Raw genomic sequence first — 18,827 nt, 5'->3', positions numbered from 1 at the left:
TATCCAACTACTGTTATACAAGCATGCCTTTGCTACCACTAGTGTGTGCGCTTCATTGTAGTTGGTAAGTAAATATGAGCAGTTGAGACATTTGACATGAACAACAGCTAGGTTTACATCAGATTTTCATGTGAATATTCGCAAATACACACAAAAACAATATGCACATTTTCCAAACAGAGATGAGTTTCCACCAAATTGACTTATTGGTGATAAATGGCTGTGCATGATGACGTAGTAAACATAACTTTGGCGGTTAAATTCCCTTGTACCGAATAAGAAATACAAGTTAAATGGGTTTCCGTTGCATTCTCAACTCTACTGATGGTTTTGTCACAACAAATTTTGCGTTATATAGCGACTGTGCCCACTTTGGTCTTGGCATGTGCACTCTAGCCAACAGCTATACAGTGTGGACAGTCTACCTACAGTGCCTTCAGAAAGTATTCACACCCCTTGACTTTTTCCACATTTTGTTGTGTTACAGCCTGAATTTAAAATGTATTAAATGTAGATGTTTTGCACTGACCTACAAACACTACACCCCATAATGTCAAAGCAGAATTTTGTTTTTCAAAAGTTTTGCAAATGAAAATCTAAAATGTCTTAAGTCAATAAGTATTCAACACCTTTGATAGAGCAAGCCTAAATGAGTTCAGGAGTAAAAATGTGCTTAACAAGTTGAATAATAAGTTGCATGGATTCACTGTGTACAATAATAGTGTTTAAAATAATTTTTTAATGACTACCTCACCTCTGTACCCCACACATAGAATTATCTGTAAGGTCCCTCAATCGAGCAGTGAATTTCAAATACAGATTTAACCAGAGACCAGGGAAGTTCTCCAATGCCTTGCAAAGAATTGCACCTATTGGTAGATGGGTAAAAAAAAATATCCATTTGAGCATGGTGAAGTTATTAATTACACTTTGGATGGTGTATAAATACACACAGTCACTACAAAGATACAGGCGTCCTTCCTAACTCAAGTTGTCGGAAAGGAACAAAACCTCTCAGGGATTTCACCATGACAGTTACAGTTTAATGGCTGTGATAGGAGAAAACTGAGGATGGATCAACAACATTGTAGTTACTCTACAATACTAACCTAAATGACAGAGTGAAAAGGAAGCCTGTACAGAATAAAAATATTCCAAAACATGCATCCTGATTGCAATAAGGCACTAAAGTAATACTGCAGAAAATGTGGCAAAGCAATTAACTTTTTGTCCTGAAAACAAGTGTTATGTTTGGGGCAAATACAATACATTACTGATTACCATTCTCCATATTTTCAAGCATAGTGGTGGCTGCATCATGTTTTGGGTATGCTTGTAATCGTTAAGGACAGGGGAGTTTTTCAGGATAAAACAATTTATGGAATGGAGCTAAGGAAAAATCCTTGAGGAAAACCTGGTTCAGTCTGCTTTCCACCAGACACTGGGAGATAGATGAATGAATTCACCTTTCAGCAGAACAATAACATAAAACACAAGGCCAAATCTACAATGGAGTTGCTTACCAAGGAGACAGTGAATGTTACTGAGTGGCCTTGTTACAATTTTCACTTAAATCTACCTCACTATGGCAAGACTTTAAAATGGTTGTATAGGAATGATCAACAAACAATTTGACAGAGCTTGAAGAATTTTGAAAAGAATAATGGGCAAATGTTGCACAATCCAAGTGTGGAAATCTCTTACCCAGAAAGACTCACATCTGTAATCGCTACAAAAGATGCTTCTACAAAGTATTGACTCAGGGGTGTGAATACTTACAGCACGTAAATGAGATACAGTATTTTTTTCCAAATTATACTTTACTTGCATAAAAAGGTTGGATGGAAACCAATGTTAATGAACATTTTCTGTAGATTCTGACTGCTAAAGATAGTTACTGTGTATTACTGTTCTGTCATATCCTGCATGCCCACATTATGCCAAATCATTCATTTATTTTCTTCTCTATTTATGCTTACAGTAAGTGTCATGAAAAGTCAGAACACTCAGGAGGTTGATGTGTTACGGGCCCTCTGGAAAGTCCTAAAATGTGCCCCTGACTGTTGTGGTGGAGGAGGACACAAAGTATGTACAATGAGTATACAAAAGGAACACCTTCCCATATATTGAGTTGCACCCCCTTTTGCCCTCCGAACAGCCTCAATTCGTCGGGCATGGACTCTACAAGGTGTCGAAAGCATTCCACAGGGATGCTGGCCCATGTTGAAGCCAATGCTTCCCACTGTTGTGTCAAGTTGGCTGGATGTCCTTTGGGTGGTGGATCATTCTTGATACACACGGGAAACTGTTGAGTGTGAAAAACCCAGCAGGGTTGCAGCTCTTGACACATTCAAACCAGTGAACCTGGCACCTACTAACATACCCCATTCCAAATCAAATTTTATTAGTCACATGCACTGAATACAACAGGTGTAGACCTTACAGTGAAATGCTTACTTACGAGCCCCTAACCAAAAATGCAGTTTAAAAAAATACGGATAAGAATAAGAAATAAAAGTAACAAGTAATTAAAGACCAGCAGTAAAATAACAATAGCAAGACTATTTACAGGGGAGTACTGGTACAGAGTCAATGTGCGGGGCCCCGGTTAGTTGAGGTAATATGCACATGTAGGTAGAGTTATTAAAGTGACTATGATAACAATGATAACAACAGAGAGTAGCAGCAGTGTAAAAGAGGGGAGCAATGCAAATAGTCTGGGTAGCCATTTGATTAGGTGTTCAGGAGTCTTATGGCTTGGGAGTAGAAGCTGTTTAGAAGCCTCTTGGAACCTAGACTTGGCGCACCGGTACCGCTTGCCATGCGGTAGCAGAGAGAACAGTCTATGACTAGGGTGGCTGGAGTCTTTGACAATTTTTAGGGCCTTCCTCTGACGCCGCCTGGTATAGAGGTCCTGGATGGCAGGAAGCTTGGCCCCAGTGATGTACTGGGCCGTTCGCACTACCCTCTGTAGTGCCTAGCGGTCAAAGGCCAAGCAGTTGCCATACCAGGCAGTGATGCAACCAGTCAGGATGCTCTCGATGGTGCAGCTGTAGAACCTTTTGCGGATCTGAGGACCCATGCCAAATCGTCAGGAAGTCCAGGATCCAGTTGCAGAGGGAGGTGTTTAGTCCCAGGGTCCTTAGCTTATTGATGAGCTTTGAGGGGACTATGGTATTGAACGCTGAGCTGTAGTCAATAAATAGCATTCTCACATAGGTGTTCCTTTTGTCCAGGTGGGAAAGGGCACTGTGGAGTGCAATAGAGATTGCATCATCTGTGGATCTGTTGGCGCGGTATGCAAATTGGAGTGGGTCTAGGGTTTCTGGGATAATGGTGTTGATGTGAGCCATGACCAGCCTTTCAAAGCACTTCATGGCTACAGACGTGAGTGCTACGGGTCGGTAGTCATTTAGGCAGGTTACCTTAGTGTTCTTGGGCACAGGCACTATGGTGGTCTGCTTAAAACATGTTGGTATTACAGACTCGGACAGGGAGAGGTTGAAAATGTCAGTGAAGACACTTGCCAGTTGGTCAGCGCATGCTCGGAGTACACGTCCTGGTAATCCGTCTGGCCCTGCGGCCTTGTGAATGTTGACCTGTTTAAAGGTATTACTCACATCGGCTGTGGAGAGTGTGATCACAGTCTTCTGGAACAGCTGGTGCTATCAAGCATGTTTTAGTGTTATTTGCCTCGAAGCGAGCATAGAAGTAGTTTAGCTCGTCTGGTAGGCTTGTGTCATTGGGCAGCTCCCGGCTGTGCTTCCCTTTGTAGTCAGTGCATCGCAACTTTACATCACATTCAGAGGCACTTCAATCTTTTGCCTTGCCCATTCACCCTCGGAATAGCACACATGCACAATCCATTTCTCAATTGTCTCAAGGCGTAAACATCCTCCTTTAATCTGTCTCCTCCCCTTCATCTACACTGACTGAAGTGGATTTAACAGGTGTTATCAATAAAGGATCATTGCTTTCAGATGGATTCACCTGGTCAGGCTATGTCATGGAAAGAGCAGATGTTCCTAATGTTTTGTACAAGTTGCTCTTTTTTGAAGACACCTCTAATCTATAACTGCCACAAACTTCTTCAACTCGTACCATGGAAATACATTTAGTCAGCTGAGTCCAAAGTTTCTTCAGGAATGTTATTTTCTAGTTTTCTTTAAAATCTCAAATTGATAAAGTTGTGATGCACTGATTCTGTTCATTGCAGATCTGACCCATCACACGACTCTTCAAGAGGGCCACTACGCTCCAGATCGTCTTCTGTGCTCAGAGGTCCTTCATGAGGATTTACCCAATCACACCACTCTTATTAATCATGAATAAAATAAAAACAATGAGCCTTTATATACTCTGTGTCCGTCTTTCTATGCATCTAATGTCTGTGGGTGAATTCTGAAACAATTACTGTATGCAGATGTGCAAAATGTTTTGATGTATATTAGTTTTTGCCATTGCTTGATATATTTTAAATGTAAGAATATGTTGCATATTGAAACATTAATTGGTGTCTATAGAAACACATAGAAATGTAATGAACCATGTATTCAATATCAAACTTCATCCTCTGCAATACTTTTTACAGTAGGTAATAAGCTGTAATCAGGTGGTCATTCAGGACTTCTTAACTATGACCAGTATATACAGTGCCTTCAGAAAGTATTCATACCTCTTGACTTTCCACATTTTGTTGTGTTAAAATCCTCACCTATCTATGCACAATATCCCATAATGACAAAGTGAAAACATGTTAATAGAAATGTTTGAAAATGAAATACAAAAATATGTAATTTACATAAGTATTCACAACCCTGGGTAAGTCTCTAAGAGCTTTGCACATCTAAATTGTACAATATTTGCACATTATTTTCTTCAAGCTCTGTCAAGTTGCCATAGATTTTCAAAACGATTTACGTCAAAACTGAAACTAGGCCACTCAGGAACATTCAATGTCATCTTGGTAAGCAACTCCAGTGTATATTTGGCTTCGTGTTTTAGGTTATTGTTCTGCTGAAAGGTGAATTTGTCTCCCCGTGTCTGTTGGAAAGCAGACTGAACCAGGTTTTCCTCTAGGATTTTGCCTGTACTATTCCGTTTAGTCCTTGCAGATGACAAGCATACCCATAACATGATGCAGCCACCACCATGCTTGAAAATATGAAGAGTGGTACTCAGTGACGTGATTTGCCACAAACGTAACGCTTTGTATTCAGGACATAAAATTAATTTCTTTGCCACATTTTTTGCAGTTTTACTTCAGTGCCTTATTATAAACATTGAATATTCCAAACATAATGAATATGTTAATTCTGTACAGGCTTCCTTTTCACCCTGTCATTTAGGTTAGTATTGTGGAGTAACTACAATGTTGTTGATTCATACTCAGAGTTTAATGGCTGTGATAGGAGAAAACTAACTGTTTTAATGTCACCATTGGCCTAATGGTGACATCCCTGAGCGGTTTCCTTCCTCTCCTTCCGCTGAGTTAGGAAGGACACCTGTATCTTTGTAGTGACTGGGTGTATTGATACACCATCCAAAGTGTAATTAATAACCACCGTGCTTTCTTTTACCCATCTACCAATAGGTGCCCTTCTTTGCGAAGCATTGGAAAACCTCCCTGGTCTTTGTGGTTGAATCTGTGTTTGAAATTCACTGCTCGGCTGAGGGACCTTACAGATAATTGTATGTGTGGGCTACAGAGATGAGGTATTATGTGACTTGTTAAGAAAATGTGTACTCCTGAATGTATTTAGGCTTGCCATAACAAAGGGGTTGAATACTTATTGACTCAACACATTTCAGCTTTCCTTTTTTTAAATTTTATTTACCATAATTCCACTTTGACATTATGGAGTATTGTGTGTAAGTCATTGACACAACATAAAAATTCAGGCTGTAACACAACAAAAAAGTGGAAAAAGTCAAGGGCTGTGAATACTTCCTGAAGGCACTATAATATAACACATCATATAGTTGTCACAATTATGATCCACTTGTCGCATGGTGGTCAGAAAAAGACATTTAAATAAAAATAAAAAAATTCAACCAGTTTGCGACCAGAGTAAGTTTTCATAAAATAACATAATACGGACGTCTTTTCAACCAGGTTTTGCCCACTGTGATATAGGGTGATATACTGTATGACAGTGCCTAGCTGGATGGTGTGAGCCATGACCAGGCTCAGGGGCTGTACGTTTGGGTGTGTAATGGTATGTGTGTCACATATTTATACACTCACCACGCATTGTTTCAATATTCAATCATAGTATTTCCACATCAACCACTATTCTTATGTGAAGTGCAGCGAAATTTAACTTTGAATTAATCCTAAACATGACTTTTTGATTAATGGGTTTTCTGAGAAATGTAAGCTGTATTGCTGTCTTACATAAACATTTTATCTTCTCTATTAAGATTATCTGCATGATTGTTTATCTTTGTGACTCATGATTGTTTGATAGTTCATCTTCTTTTCATGTAACTGATGTCATCACTGTCTCTACTCTCTTTGTCCTCACTATGTCACTCTAGGTCCTTACTACGTCTCTCTATGTCCTTACTATGCCTCTCTATGTCCTCACTGTCTTCTAAGTCCTCACTGTGTTTCCTATGTCCTCACTATATAGCCTATATCCTCACAGTCTCCTATATCCTCACTATGTCTCCTATGTCCTCACTATGTCTCCTATGTCCTCACTATGTCTCCTATGTCCTCACTATGTCTCCTATGTCCCTGTCTCTCTGCAGTTTGTGGTGACCATGTTCTGGGCCCTGTACTTGTATGACAGAGACCTGGTGTACCCCAGACTTCTGGACAACTTCATACCCCAGTGGCTCAACCATGGCATGGTGAGTACTGTCTGTTTACTATACTGTTCCCAGACCTGTCATAGCGTTACACTGTTGATTATTTAGTGTGGTTAGTACAGGGTGTTTAGGTAGCTAGAATACGATAAAAGAAATCCTTCATTTTTGTTATTTGTTATTTAGTCCCAAAGATAAATGTTATTTCACCCACCACACTTCTGTGGTCATATTTGTTATTTATCATTATAATTTACAAACATGTTATCAAGTAGAGGTATGTATTATAGACCATAGAGCATTTTTCAATTTTCCCCACTCTATTTAAGAGCCCACTCAGTAAATAAATAGACATTTGAAAGCATATCTGGAGCCCCAAACACATCAGTCACAGTGGACAGCTAATGGTGCCTAAACGCTTCCCATAATAGCAGAGACACAGTAGCGAGGCACATCTTGTTCCCCCCAATAATCTTCTCTATGGTCATGTTGACGTCAGCAGTCAAAACAATGGGAAGAGGTTGTGCAACTAGTGATATCTATCAGGTGGAACCGAAGCCCTCCGGCTGCCACAATTAGATGAAAGGCTTGTTATTCTAGCTGGTGAGACTGGTGATTGATGGATGTGTTCGTTCGGTGTGTGTGTGTGTGTGTGTGTGTGTGTGTGTGTGTGCGTGCGTGCATCCGTTCTGCATGTCTTTTGGCTCCACAATCACATCCCAATCCTGCATCAAGAGTCGAGCCTCCAGCTGTGTCCATAGACAGTGTATAAAGAAGTCTCAATGGATATCTTGACGGATGCGACATACTGTAGTAGTCTGTGACTGCTAGCAACCAATACACAGACTGGTTGCTACATAACAATAACTGTTCACAAACACTCTGTGGGAAAAACTGTGTAAGCAATTTGGGTTGAAGTGTATGTATGTAAATGTCCAAGGCATTATGTATGATCATATTAATTGGTGTTTAATGGGCCGTACTACAGAATATCAGCATAGATTTGGCAGTCAAACCGTGGAATAAAGCCTTGTTTTGATTGTAACTATGGATATGCGATCTTTCCATTCACGTGAGAGATAAATCCGATCATTTTCCAGCGGCGCTATGCAAAAATGCCGGTCTAATTTCCTCAAGCGTATTACCCCGACCCATATCCACTTCAGCGCGTGCCGGGACTGTTGTTTGTTGTGTGTGTTGGAGTCTGTGTTGCTACGGTCAATTCAAGTCCCAAATGCGCCGATTAAATACAGACCAAGAGTCTTTAAGTCAGGACGAGATGTTACCCAGCGCCTCAACAATCATGTGGACCAACATGACCCAGTTTAACCCAGAACAGACGCTCACAGAGAGTGGTCTGGCCTCCAGTCCTGCTAACTATTTTACTAAGGGCTGACCCCAGGGAAAACTCACAACGGGTCCAACAGCTGAAAACAATTCATGATATGCAAAGCCTCCAGATACAGTATGTGAGAGCTGAGCACGGGACGGGTGACGACTGCAGCAGCAGAGTTATTACTCCACAGTAACTATTTTCCTGCATTTCATGGTACCGCATTTGTTTGTTTACCCCTGCTGCCACAGCAACTGTCTCCAGCTCCCCTCGGTATGAGGAGAGAGTGACCGAACCCTGTTACTGTTTGGCAGCCTGGCCTGTGAATGCTATTACAGTTCACTACAGAGCAAGAGAGTGTGGCCTGGTTCAGCCCTGTATATACACACGTGTGTGTGTGTGTGTGTGTGTGTGTGTGTGTGTGTGTGTGTGTGTGTGTATATATATATATATATATCTCACACACATACATACATACATACATACATACATACAGACAGACAGACAGACAGACAGACAGACAGACAGACAGACAGACAGACAGACAGACAGACAGACAGACAGACAGACAGACAGACAGACAGACAGACAGACAGACAGACAGACAGACAGACAGACAGACAGACAGACAGACAGACAGACAGACAGACAGACAGACAGACAGACAGACAGACAGACAGACAGACAGACAGACATACATACATACATACATACATACATACATACATACATACATACATACAATCTTCACACCAGTCTCAACGTCAACAGTGAAGAGGAGACTCCGGGATGCTGGCCTTCTAGGCAGAGTTCCTCTGTCCAGTGTCTGTGCCCATCTTAATCTTTTATTTTTATTGGCCAGTCTGAGATATGGCTTTTTCTTTGCAACTCTGCCTAGAAGGCCAGCCTCCCAGAGTCGCCTCTTCACTGTTGACGTTGAGACTGGTGTTTTGCGGGTACTATTTAATGAAGCTGCCAGTTGAGGACCTGTGATGCGTCTGTTTCTCAAACTAGACATTCTAATGTACTTGTCCTCCCACTCCTCTTTCTATTCTGGTTAGAGCCAGTTTGCGCTGTTCTGTGAAGGGAGTAGTACACAGCGTTGTACGAGATCTTCCATTTCTTGGCAATTTCTCCCATGGAATAGCCTTCACTTCTCAGAACAAGAATAGACTGACAGAAGAAAGTTATTTGTTTCTGGTCATTTTGAGCCTGTAATCGAACCCACAAATGCTGATGCTCCAGATACTCAACTAGTCTAAAGATGGCCAGTTTTGTTGCTTCTTTAACCAGAACAACAGTTTTCAGCTGTGCTAACATAATTGCAAAAGGGTTTTCTAATGATCAATTAGCCTTTTAAAATGATAAACTTGGATTAGCTAACACAATGTGCCATTGGAACACAAGAGTGATGATTGCTGATAATGGGCCTCTGTACGCCTATGTAGATATTCCATTCAAAATCAGCTGTTTCCAGCTACAATAGTCATTTACAACATTAACAATGTCTACACTGTATTTCTGATCAATTTGATGTTATTTTAAATGGACAAAAAAATGTGCTTTTCTTTCAAAAACAAGAACATTTCTAAGTGACCCCAAACTTTTGAACGGTATATATATATACACATCTCCTCCTCACACTGCTTATCACATGGCTGCTGTTTTGAAGATTCAAATACACAGGCAGGCGGTGGGATCTAACATAGCAAAGGAAGGCGGTCGAGAGGTATTTTGCACCCTGTCTACCACACAATGAAGCCTTGGTGCACACAGGGAGCGAGGTGTTGATAGGAACCCGGTCTCACCTTTCCCTCTGGGTGGGAGATACGACAGACCATCCTGACACAGTGCACTGCTGCACACAGCCCTAGAGATAACGTTATTCAGGGAATGCACAAAGAGAAGACAGAAATGTTTTACAGACTGTAAGGAGTGGTCTGATTACTGTGCTGTTGGTACAGCGTGTAGTACTGTCAAAATGATATCCCACTTAATAACCTAGTAACGTTCTGTTCATTTCTGCAGAATATCCCTCCCTGAATATTCATTTCAAGTTCACAAAGTAAAGCGAGACGTGACTTGAAAAGTGTGCCACGGAAAGAGCAGATCTGCCGTCAAGAGATTTGCCTTCAAGAATTTACACAAAGACAGAGAAAATAAACCAGTGTGAATTCCGGAGCATTTGCAACCAAAGTGGGAATAGATGGGACAGTTTTCCTCAGCACACGTTTTGATGTTGTCAAACCCGGTGCTGCATGTTTGACAAGCTTAACAGGACTCCCTTAATGTGGCTGTGACAATTAGGGCAGAGTCACTTACTTCATCGCCACTTAAAGAGTTCGGTGTCGCGCGTTCACTGTGAGAGTTCCACCGAACCATCAGGAGGCAGTTTACCTGCGTCAAACTCACTTTGACAATAATCCACATCTCCACTATGTAATTAGTGGGCTGCCGAAAGAGGGCTGTCACAGAGGGCCTCTCGCTGTCTCTACTGTAATGTTAATGCCAGCCATCTCCCACAGCCCAGGTTCAAAGCAGCTCAACGCGCGTCAACATGGCAAGTAAACATCTTACATTTCCCCAGAGGGATACGTGTAGGGATGGAACTCGATACCAATGTCCTGGTTCTCAAAAACAACAATGAGAGAGACAGAAACTGACTAAACAATAGAAAAGATTGAGAGAGAAACCGACAAGTTGCAAGTTTGAAGGTATTCTTGTTCGGCCCCTGTGGAGTTAGAAGGAAGCCTTTATCCATCTCTCGCTCTGTCTGGGCCACCTTATATTTAATTCAGCAGGTCGCTTCAGGGGACATTTAAATGACACTGTGCCTTGAGATGGACCTCATTGTGCACTGGGGCCTTTATGAATGATTATCCCTGGTAAACACCCCCTATGTTGGCCAGGCCTTTAGTTGCGCTGCCAAGTGTAAAGCCGGAGAGACAATGTGATACACCACAGCACCCTTTTCATAAGAGCAGCTCTCTGATTCGCCCAACATCAACTATTCATGTTCCTCCTCTTTAACTCTGTGTGTTCCCTCTCTATGTTCCTTTGTCATGTGCAAGTGGAAATGCATTTGGACTATTTGAAAGAGTTCGTCACACATGGTTGTACCAACAATGTAGTTATACGTGCATTTTCAATATCACCTCCTCATTCCCATCTGTTTATCTATCTAATGCGATTTTCTCCCTGACTGTCTCATTAGTTTTGAAGTTAGCACAGTGATTGGACTGAAGAGGCTATAAACGCTGTAGACTGCCTCTTAAACTGTCTCTGAACTATTTGTGGTGTTTCAGTCCAATTCCTTGTGCTGGATTTGCAGGCAGTCGTTAAGAGTGGAAAATAGCAGTGCCCACAGACAAATGTGGAATAGGCCTTTCGCAGAGGAGAAGATTGTAAGCCCCTGCTGTGACTTTGGGGTTTGTTAAGACTGGGACGGAGGAGATATCCATTTAAAGTAAGCCTTTACAGTCCCTACTGTAACTCGTGAAAGTAGAGGTCTCTCTTAGTATGGCTACGACCGATCAACATCCCTCCCAATATACTGCTGGGATGATTCAGGCTTACAATGCACTCTAATGGTGTCCACATTCTTGATAATGACATGTTTGGTTTACCAACACCTAAGGAGCTACATACACTCCCAGACAGCTTTCAAGTTCTTTTCTTTTTAGTTGTAAAATTGTTTTTCCCACGGCACCCCACAAACAACACAACACACAAACAAAATGGCCACTATACAACACATTCCCCAAGGTGATCAACATATGGTTTCCACATTTTGTCAAACACTTCTGGTTTTTGTTTAACTTTATAATTGACAAAACCCAGCGGCATCACTAGATAGTTCAGTCCTCCACTTTGTTATTTTTGCCGCAATTAGACTTAGATCACAAAACTTACTCTGATATTGTTCACCAATATTTACATTTCCCAACAGACTTAATTGTGGAGATGGATGGATATAAATTCCTAGACACAATGAAATGACAGCACATACAGCACATTATCCCAGAACGGTGTCAGTTTATCACAGGATCACAACATCCTTTGTGCTTTTTGCATCTCTAACAGAGATGTGATATTTCTGGGTGTGTTACATGGATTCGGGCAGGAGTGTAGGAAGTCCTATGAATGATCTTAAACTGCAGTAGTTTATGCAGTGTAAGTTCAACCAATGCTATTACCCAGACCAAAGAGAAGACACTTTTACTACGAGAAACAGATGCGTTTGTGTAAGTCGACTGTTTTTCAGAACTCTTGTAGACTTCACATTACGTACTGTATGCACACTTGGATCCCAAGCCGTTTTAGGAGCAACCTCAAGAACGCAAACTCAGATGAGACGAACACCCCATTCAAAATGAGAAAGACGTAGCTAGGCATAGCCCACTGTTAACCAGACTTCCCCCATTGTTACAGCACTGCAGCTCCCACCTAAATCATTCAGTCATGTTCTAAACTCTGTGGTGCTTCCTCACTGTTACAGTCCTGGTAAGACAGAGACGGCTGAAATAAGATTGCCCCCTGGTGGGCATTTCCCATAGCTGCCTGGCACATGGGCACATGAATCAAAGTTTATTGGCTGACATGACACGTTTTTATTGCAGGTATAAAGGCAATTGTGGGTCCTCCTACATTTGTACCTTGACATATATCATTTCGACCTGCTATAGGGCCTAGTGTTCCTTGCATTATCTGATGACTAGACCCATCACTCAGGGCAGTCTCACAGAATTCTCTGTGTAGTGTCATAATGTAGATAACTCTTCTGTGGGGCGTTGTTATATAAGATGTTAAGTATGACGAGATAGCAGCACAGCGGTGTATGTCTCTGGATAGCAGTCTAGTAGTAGGAACCGTAGAGGTATTAAAGGTAGCTGGGTATAATCATTGTGCTTCATTAGACATACCAGGGTACTTGAGAGTGCATAACACTGTCCCATAACCTGACTGAGCATGTATGTAACAACCAACCCCAAAACCACACTCGCTATACCTTGCTTCATTTTCCACTGCTTGTTCATGTTTTCTCTGCCTGCCATTATACAGTCATGTAAGTGTTCGCTTTTACACGCTTACTACCTGCAGCCTTTTAGAAAAGCTGGAAAGTGACAGATGGGATCTGTATGTTATTACTGGCAGGTGTTCAATATCGCACTAAGGACATAGTGTAACCCAGTCTTATGTAAGACGTGCTCAGTTGGGGCTGGGATGGCAGAGGGAGGAGGAGAAGACGAGTGAAGAATAAGAGAAAGGCAGGCATACGTTATTTTATGACTCAGCTCCCCCATGTTCTTCCAGAGAACAGAATGGGCCCGTTTCATTTTGATTAACGCCCAGTAAAAACAGTCAGTCACAACAAATCATTGAGAATGGTAAGAGGCATTGTTGACAACACAAGGCCAGAGGTGCTATCTAGCCTGTGATCTATAACTCTACTATTCTAGAGGGTGGCCATCCTTCACCCTTTTTCCCTTCCTATTTAATCCCTCCATCCTAGTTCAGGCCTCTCCCAACTGGCCTGTCCTGTCCTCAGGGTTAGGTCAAAGGTCATGGCCCCAGCTGGCATCAAGAGAGGCACATCATCACTATACAGCGTGCCCACTCTAGCCCTGAGAAGCCCTAACACTGGTGCCAGGCATTTTCATCCAGGACAGCCTGTCATAACATGAGATAATCTCATCAAGACTGCCAGCAGAACCCAGTGTTCTGCTCCTATATAATTCAATCAAAGATACTGGTAGCTAATTCAAGGTATATCATTGGCATTGTTTCCAATGGGAACAAATGAAGCATATTGGGCATGACAAGCAAGCAGGTGGGCAGAGCCAAGCACCAGCTAGCGAGATTCTATTGGGGCGTTCTAGCATGTATTTGCATAATTCCGTTAGGGAATGCCTACTCTGAATGGCACATGTGCAATAACTCAAAACGCCCTTGTACTCCTAAACAATGCAATTTTTAAAAACTTGTACAAAGGGTCAAGTGAAGTAAAAAAAAACTGCACTCTGTTCGTAACATATTTCAGGCTTTGGGAACAGAAAACTGTATTGAGATTTAATGTTTAAATCGATGAGAGAATAAGCAAAGAGTCAGCCAAGTTTCATCTAGCTCCATCTACTCCCACTTCCCGCCACTGGACTTCCTCTCATCACCATATTTGGTGGTGAGAAGATGTTCTAAACGGATGCTTCAGATTTATACATCTTGTGAGACATCTGGCTCCTTCTATCTGTCGTACAATGCAATCATCCTCCTCTCTCCTTCCTAATGGGAGACATTACACAGCAACCCAATCCCCAGTGGGAGAACCAAAACGGCCCTGACGCTGCCCTAGCTTTCATTTCTCTACTCTGATTATGCTTCAATGTAATTAGATGTTGAGGGGAAGTCAAATGCCATCATTTTCAGTGGATAAGGAGGGAGATATTGTTCCTGGTTTCATTTGTATGACACAGGACATCTTAACCTCTGCTCTGTGGTAAGTCATCATAACAAAAGTCTCTGCGTACTGTTTCTCATGGCTCGGACAATATCCGTCAAGATTCTCCCAAGAGGTGCATTTTTGTCCCTCTGTGTCATAAAAACGCCAGCTAATGCTTCCTGCCTATCTCCTCCCTCCACCCCTAAACTCCCACCCCTTCACACAGACACACACCCCGCCTGAAATGTACATTATGTTAAGCCCGACTTCTCAAGCTGGAGGAAAACAATTCCTCTCAAGAAAATCTTCCTGTTTAGATCGTCACCCTGCGAAGAGGAGCGTATTAAAACATGGTGTAACATTTTTCACGGAAACCTTGTGGGCCTGCCATGAACTGTTCTTTATATCACACACAGACTTTGGAGGGAAAAACAGAGGGAGGGGAGTGTAGTGGAGGAGTGCAGAAGAAAAAAACAACCTGGCATCATTAGCTACTCCGCAGTGAGCCTCTCCCCGTCAACTTAGACTTGCTTATTTGGTTTAGGAGATGTTGGCCGTCGCTCAAAGGTTTTCACATCTGCTGAAATTTGTTCGGTTCAGGATTCCAGAAACGGGTTTCTGAGTGCAGATGAGCGAACCAGGGAGCGGCCAAATTCACCGGGCGTCAGGGCGGTTTTGAGAGCGTTCTCGGTCTGCTATAGTTCCGCTAAAAGAGTTGCGCATCACAACAGACTTGTAAAAATAGCAGGTGAACTGCAAATCCGCACAGCACGTGTCAGGATGGTAGTCAGTCACACAGACGAGCATGTGTTGTTGTTCGATGCATGGAGCAGATTTTGAATATAGCCCATCAGACAACAGTGTGATGCCCCTATTAGAGGTCCAGCTGATACTACAATCATTCAAATGTAGCTAATAACCTGATTTGAAAGTACGACAGTCATTCCATATGTAATGTGATAGGACAACAACCTCTCCCTCATCGTCAGTAAGACAAAGGATCTGATCGTGGACTACAGGAGAAAGAGGGGAGAGCACGCCCCCATGCACATCGACGGGGCTGTTGTGGAGCGGGTTGAGAGCTTCAAATTCCTTGGCGTCCACATCAAGGAAATTACAAAACACACCCGCACAGTCGTGAGGAGGGCACGACAGCGCCTCTTCCCCTTCAGGAGGCGGAATATTTTTATTGCATGGATCCTCGGATCCTCAGAAAGTTCTACAGCTGCACCATCGAGAGCATCTTGACTGGCTGCGTCACTGCTTGGTATGGCAAATGCACCACCCTTGACCGAAAAGCGCTACAGAGGGTGGTGCAGACATCCCAGTACATCACTGGGGCCGACTCCCTGCCATCCAGGACCTCTATATCAGGCGATGTCAGAGGATGGCCCGAAAAATTGCCAAAAACTCCAGCCACCCAAGCCATGGACTGTTCACTTTTCTACCATCCGGCAAATGGTACCAGAGCATCGGCTTTCGGACCAACAGGCTCCGAGACAGCTTCTACCCCCAAGCCATAAGACTGCTAAATTGCCAAACTGCTAAAAAGTCAATTAATGTTACCCGAACTACCTGCACTGACATTTCCTAACATTTCGCTATGCACACTCACTAGTCTATATATACAAACCATATACACACACTCACTCACACACACTAGATTGACACTCCCACACAAAACCCACACACATTCACTACATACAGTGGAAGTCAGAAGTTTACATACACCTTAGCCAAATACATTTAAACTCAGTTTTTCACAATTCCTGACATTTAATCCTGGTAAAAATTCCCTGTTTTAGGTCAGTTAGGATCACCACTTTATTTTAAGAATGTGAAATGTCAGAATAATAGTAGAGAGAATGATTTATTTCAGCTTTTATTTTGTTCATCACATTCCCAGTGGGTCAGAAGTTTACATACACTCAATTAGTATTTGGTAGCATTTGCTTATAAAGGTTGCTTTCCACAATAAATTGTCTGCGTTTGTTTTTTAAACGTTTTCTTTTTTTTTTTTTACTTTCTAGCAAGATGATGAGGGCTATGGACATCTGCAGACTCAGCAGAAATGGAGGCCTTTCTTAAAGCCGCAGCTCTGACTCGCTCCTGACTGACCTTAAATAAGTAAAAACAGAGAGGCAACTCATTGTTAAACACTTTAATGTAGTGTTCTCAGAGCCCTCCCTGCCGTGCAGATGCTTACCGTGGGGGAACATTTTGACGGGAGATTTAGCTGAAAAGAATCTGATTTTACCTTGCTGCCTGGGCCAGTTGTGTGTGAAGTGGGAGAACAGATGTGCACGGTGTCTGAGAGAGACAGATTCAGTTAGCTGGAGAGAACAAACCCAGCTTCTCCAACAACCCAGAGAGGGAGTGAGGGAGGGAGTGAGTGAGTGAGTGTGAGAGAGAGAGAAAAACAGAGAAAAAAAGAGGGAGAGAGAGAGAGAAAAAAAACTAGTGTTCAATGGTATTGATTCTCTGCCAGGAAAACAATCCTGTCCCGTTTGAAGTGTTCTCTGCTCTGCTATTTCCTTCTGGTTTGCAGACTGCTGGGGGATTACTTAAAAAATATCGATAATTGCAGGTCCATTTTTCGGGACGCTAATATTTCAGGGCAGTCGGAAGCGCAGGGGTGTACAATATCATGATTGAGTCGCCGACCACATTGAGCCTGGAAAAGTTACTAGGTTAAGTTCCCCCGTCCAAACCCTGTCATTAAAATGGGTGCATAGCTGGCTCACTAGCTCATCCATGACAACTGGGAAATATTTACTCATCTCGACCCAGTGAACGATGGCCGTTTCACAGCTTGCTTTTTTTGCCCATTGTTCCCAAAGTCGGTGTAATGCTTACTGCGTGAGTAAGTTGGTTAGAAAAACACAATTTGTTATTTTGTTAAAATTACAAACTCCTTGAGTGTGTCTCTGCGTTTGCAGTAAATTTCCAAACATCTGTGATCATGTGGCAGCAGGTGAGGTGTGATACTGAACGTTGGCTCCTCAACGCATAATGAGATAAAGTCTTGACACTGCTCACTAAAACATTCATTTCTCATCTACTACTTGACATTTTTCGGAGCAATGTGAACCCGCTCCTCTCTGCTCTTTCTATTTGTTTGTGTTTGACATGGCCTATCCTGTTTTAGCCCTGGACCGCTTGAGTGAATTGCGCTTGTTTTGTAAGAGGGGATTTTCCACAGACAGTGCTGGCATCCAGTCTTAACCACAAGCATCTGAGAGCTCCTCAGTCTGGTGGTCAGAGAGAGACTGCCACGTTAGATTAATGTGGGGGGCAAAAAAACAAGTCTAAAATAAAACATGATGGGGGGGGGGGGGTTGCTTGCTGACAGGGAAATAGGGGCTATGGGGTCATGTGAGCCCTCTGTTGACTGGGTGCTCCTGAGAGTGTGGCGTGGAGCAGGAGGCCAGGCCAGGAGGGCAGGGGAGGGATGGGGGTGTAGCGCACGAGGGAGGGAGCAGTGTGGGGGGTGATGGGAGGAAAATTCTAGACCCGACCTTGGGAGGGAGTGCTCTTTCCGTCACCCTATACCCTCTGGGAGCCCTCCACCAGGCATCCCATCCTGCCACAGCAAAATAACTCTGCCGTCAACAATCCCACAATGCCCCGATGGCAGCACACACACGAACACATATGCGGCCTGGCCTGGGAGGGAGGGGGGGTACAAGGGGGATAGCTCATGACACTATGTGCGCAGGGAGAAAATACTTAAGCATGTCCGGCGTCTTTATTGGCCCTGATTCGAAAGGGAACTGAGAGCCCAGCCAATAATTCATGCTCCATCTACAGTATATGTGACAGAGGAGGTGGAGGAGAGGTTCGCTCTCACCTCACAGTGTTAGTAACCTACTGCAGGGTAACTCACCATAGGGGGGGTTAAGAAAAGCCACCGTGTCCCCAGTGTTTGTGCATGCGTATGTACGCCTACGTATGTCCTCTTTGTCACTTAAAGTCATTGCCACAAAGACCACCGGAACCAGTTCATTTGTGCATGGACAGTCTGTTCTGTAACTGAATCAATCGTGACACAAATGGAAAGGCCAGAGACGGTGGGTTTAGAAATGCTCTCTCTTATTGTCTATTTATTTGTTCTCTGGCTGTCCATTGTGTGTGGTTATGGTAATTACGATGCTTTGCATAACATACACTCAGAGGTCTTCAAAACACTCCCCCAGCGCTTGGATAGCAGGAGCAGACAACAATGAAAATAGAAGCACCAGTAGC

At 42.9% G+C, this 18,827-nt stretch overlaps 1 protein-coding gene across 4 annotated transcripts in view; it reads left to right on the top strand.

Annotated features, from left to right (window-relative positions):
• The window catches only part of LOC115192562 (androgen-induced gene 1 protein), a 50,487-nt gene that overhangs the window by 21,476 nt on the left and 10,184 nt on the right, over nucleotides 1-18,827 (top strand). The window contains exons 1-2 of one of the 4 annotated variants that reach the window (XM_029751219.1): nucleotides 5,916-6,218; nucleotides 6,757-6,858. In XM_029751219.1, the coding sequence (XP_029607079.1) occupies nucleotides 6,180-6,218; nucleotides 6,757-6,858 (141 nt within the window). In that variant the 5' untranslated portion in view covers nucleotides 5,916-6,179. Of the gene's footprint in view, nucleotides 1-4,216; nucleotides 4,355-5,915; nucleotides 6,219-6,756; nucleotides 6,859-18,827 lie in introns of those variants that run through there. The other 3 variants (XM_029751210.1, XM_029751227.1, XM_029751236.1) reach the window with 3 other exon arrangements.

This window comes from Salmo trutta, chromosome 1 (genome assembly GCF_901001165.1).
Source record: "Salmo trutta chromosome 1, fSalTru1.1, whole genome shotgun sequence".
In the NCBI taxonomy this organism is placed as follows: domain Eukaryota; kingdom Metazoa; phylum Chordata; class Actinopteri; order Salmoniformes; family Salmonidae; genus Salmo; species Salmo trutta.
The sequence above is the reverse complement of the archived record's forward strand: the minus strand, read 5'-3'. Positions and strand labels throughout refer to the sequence as shown.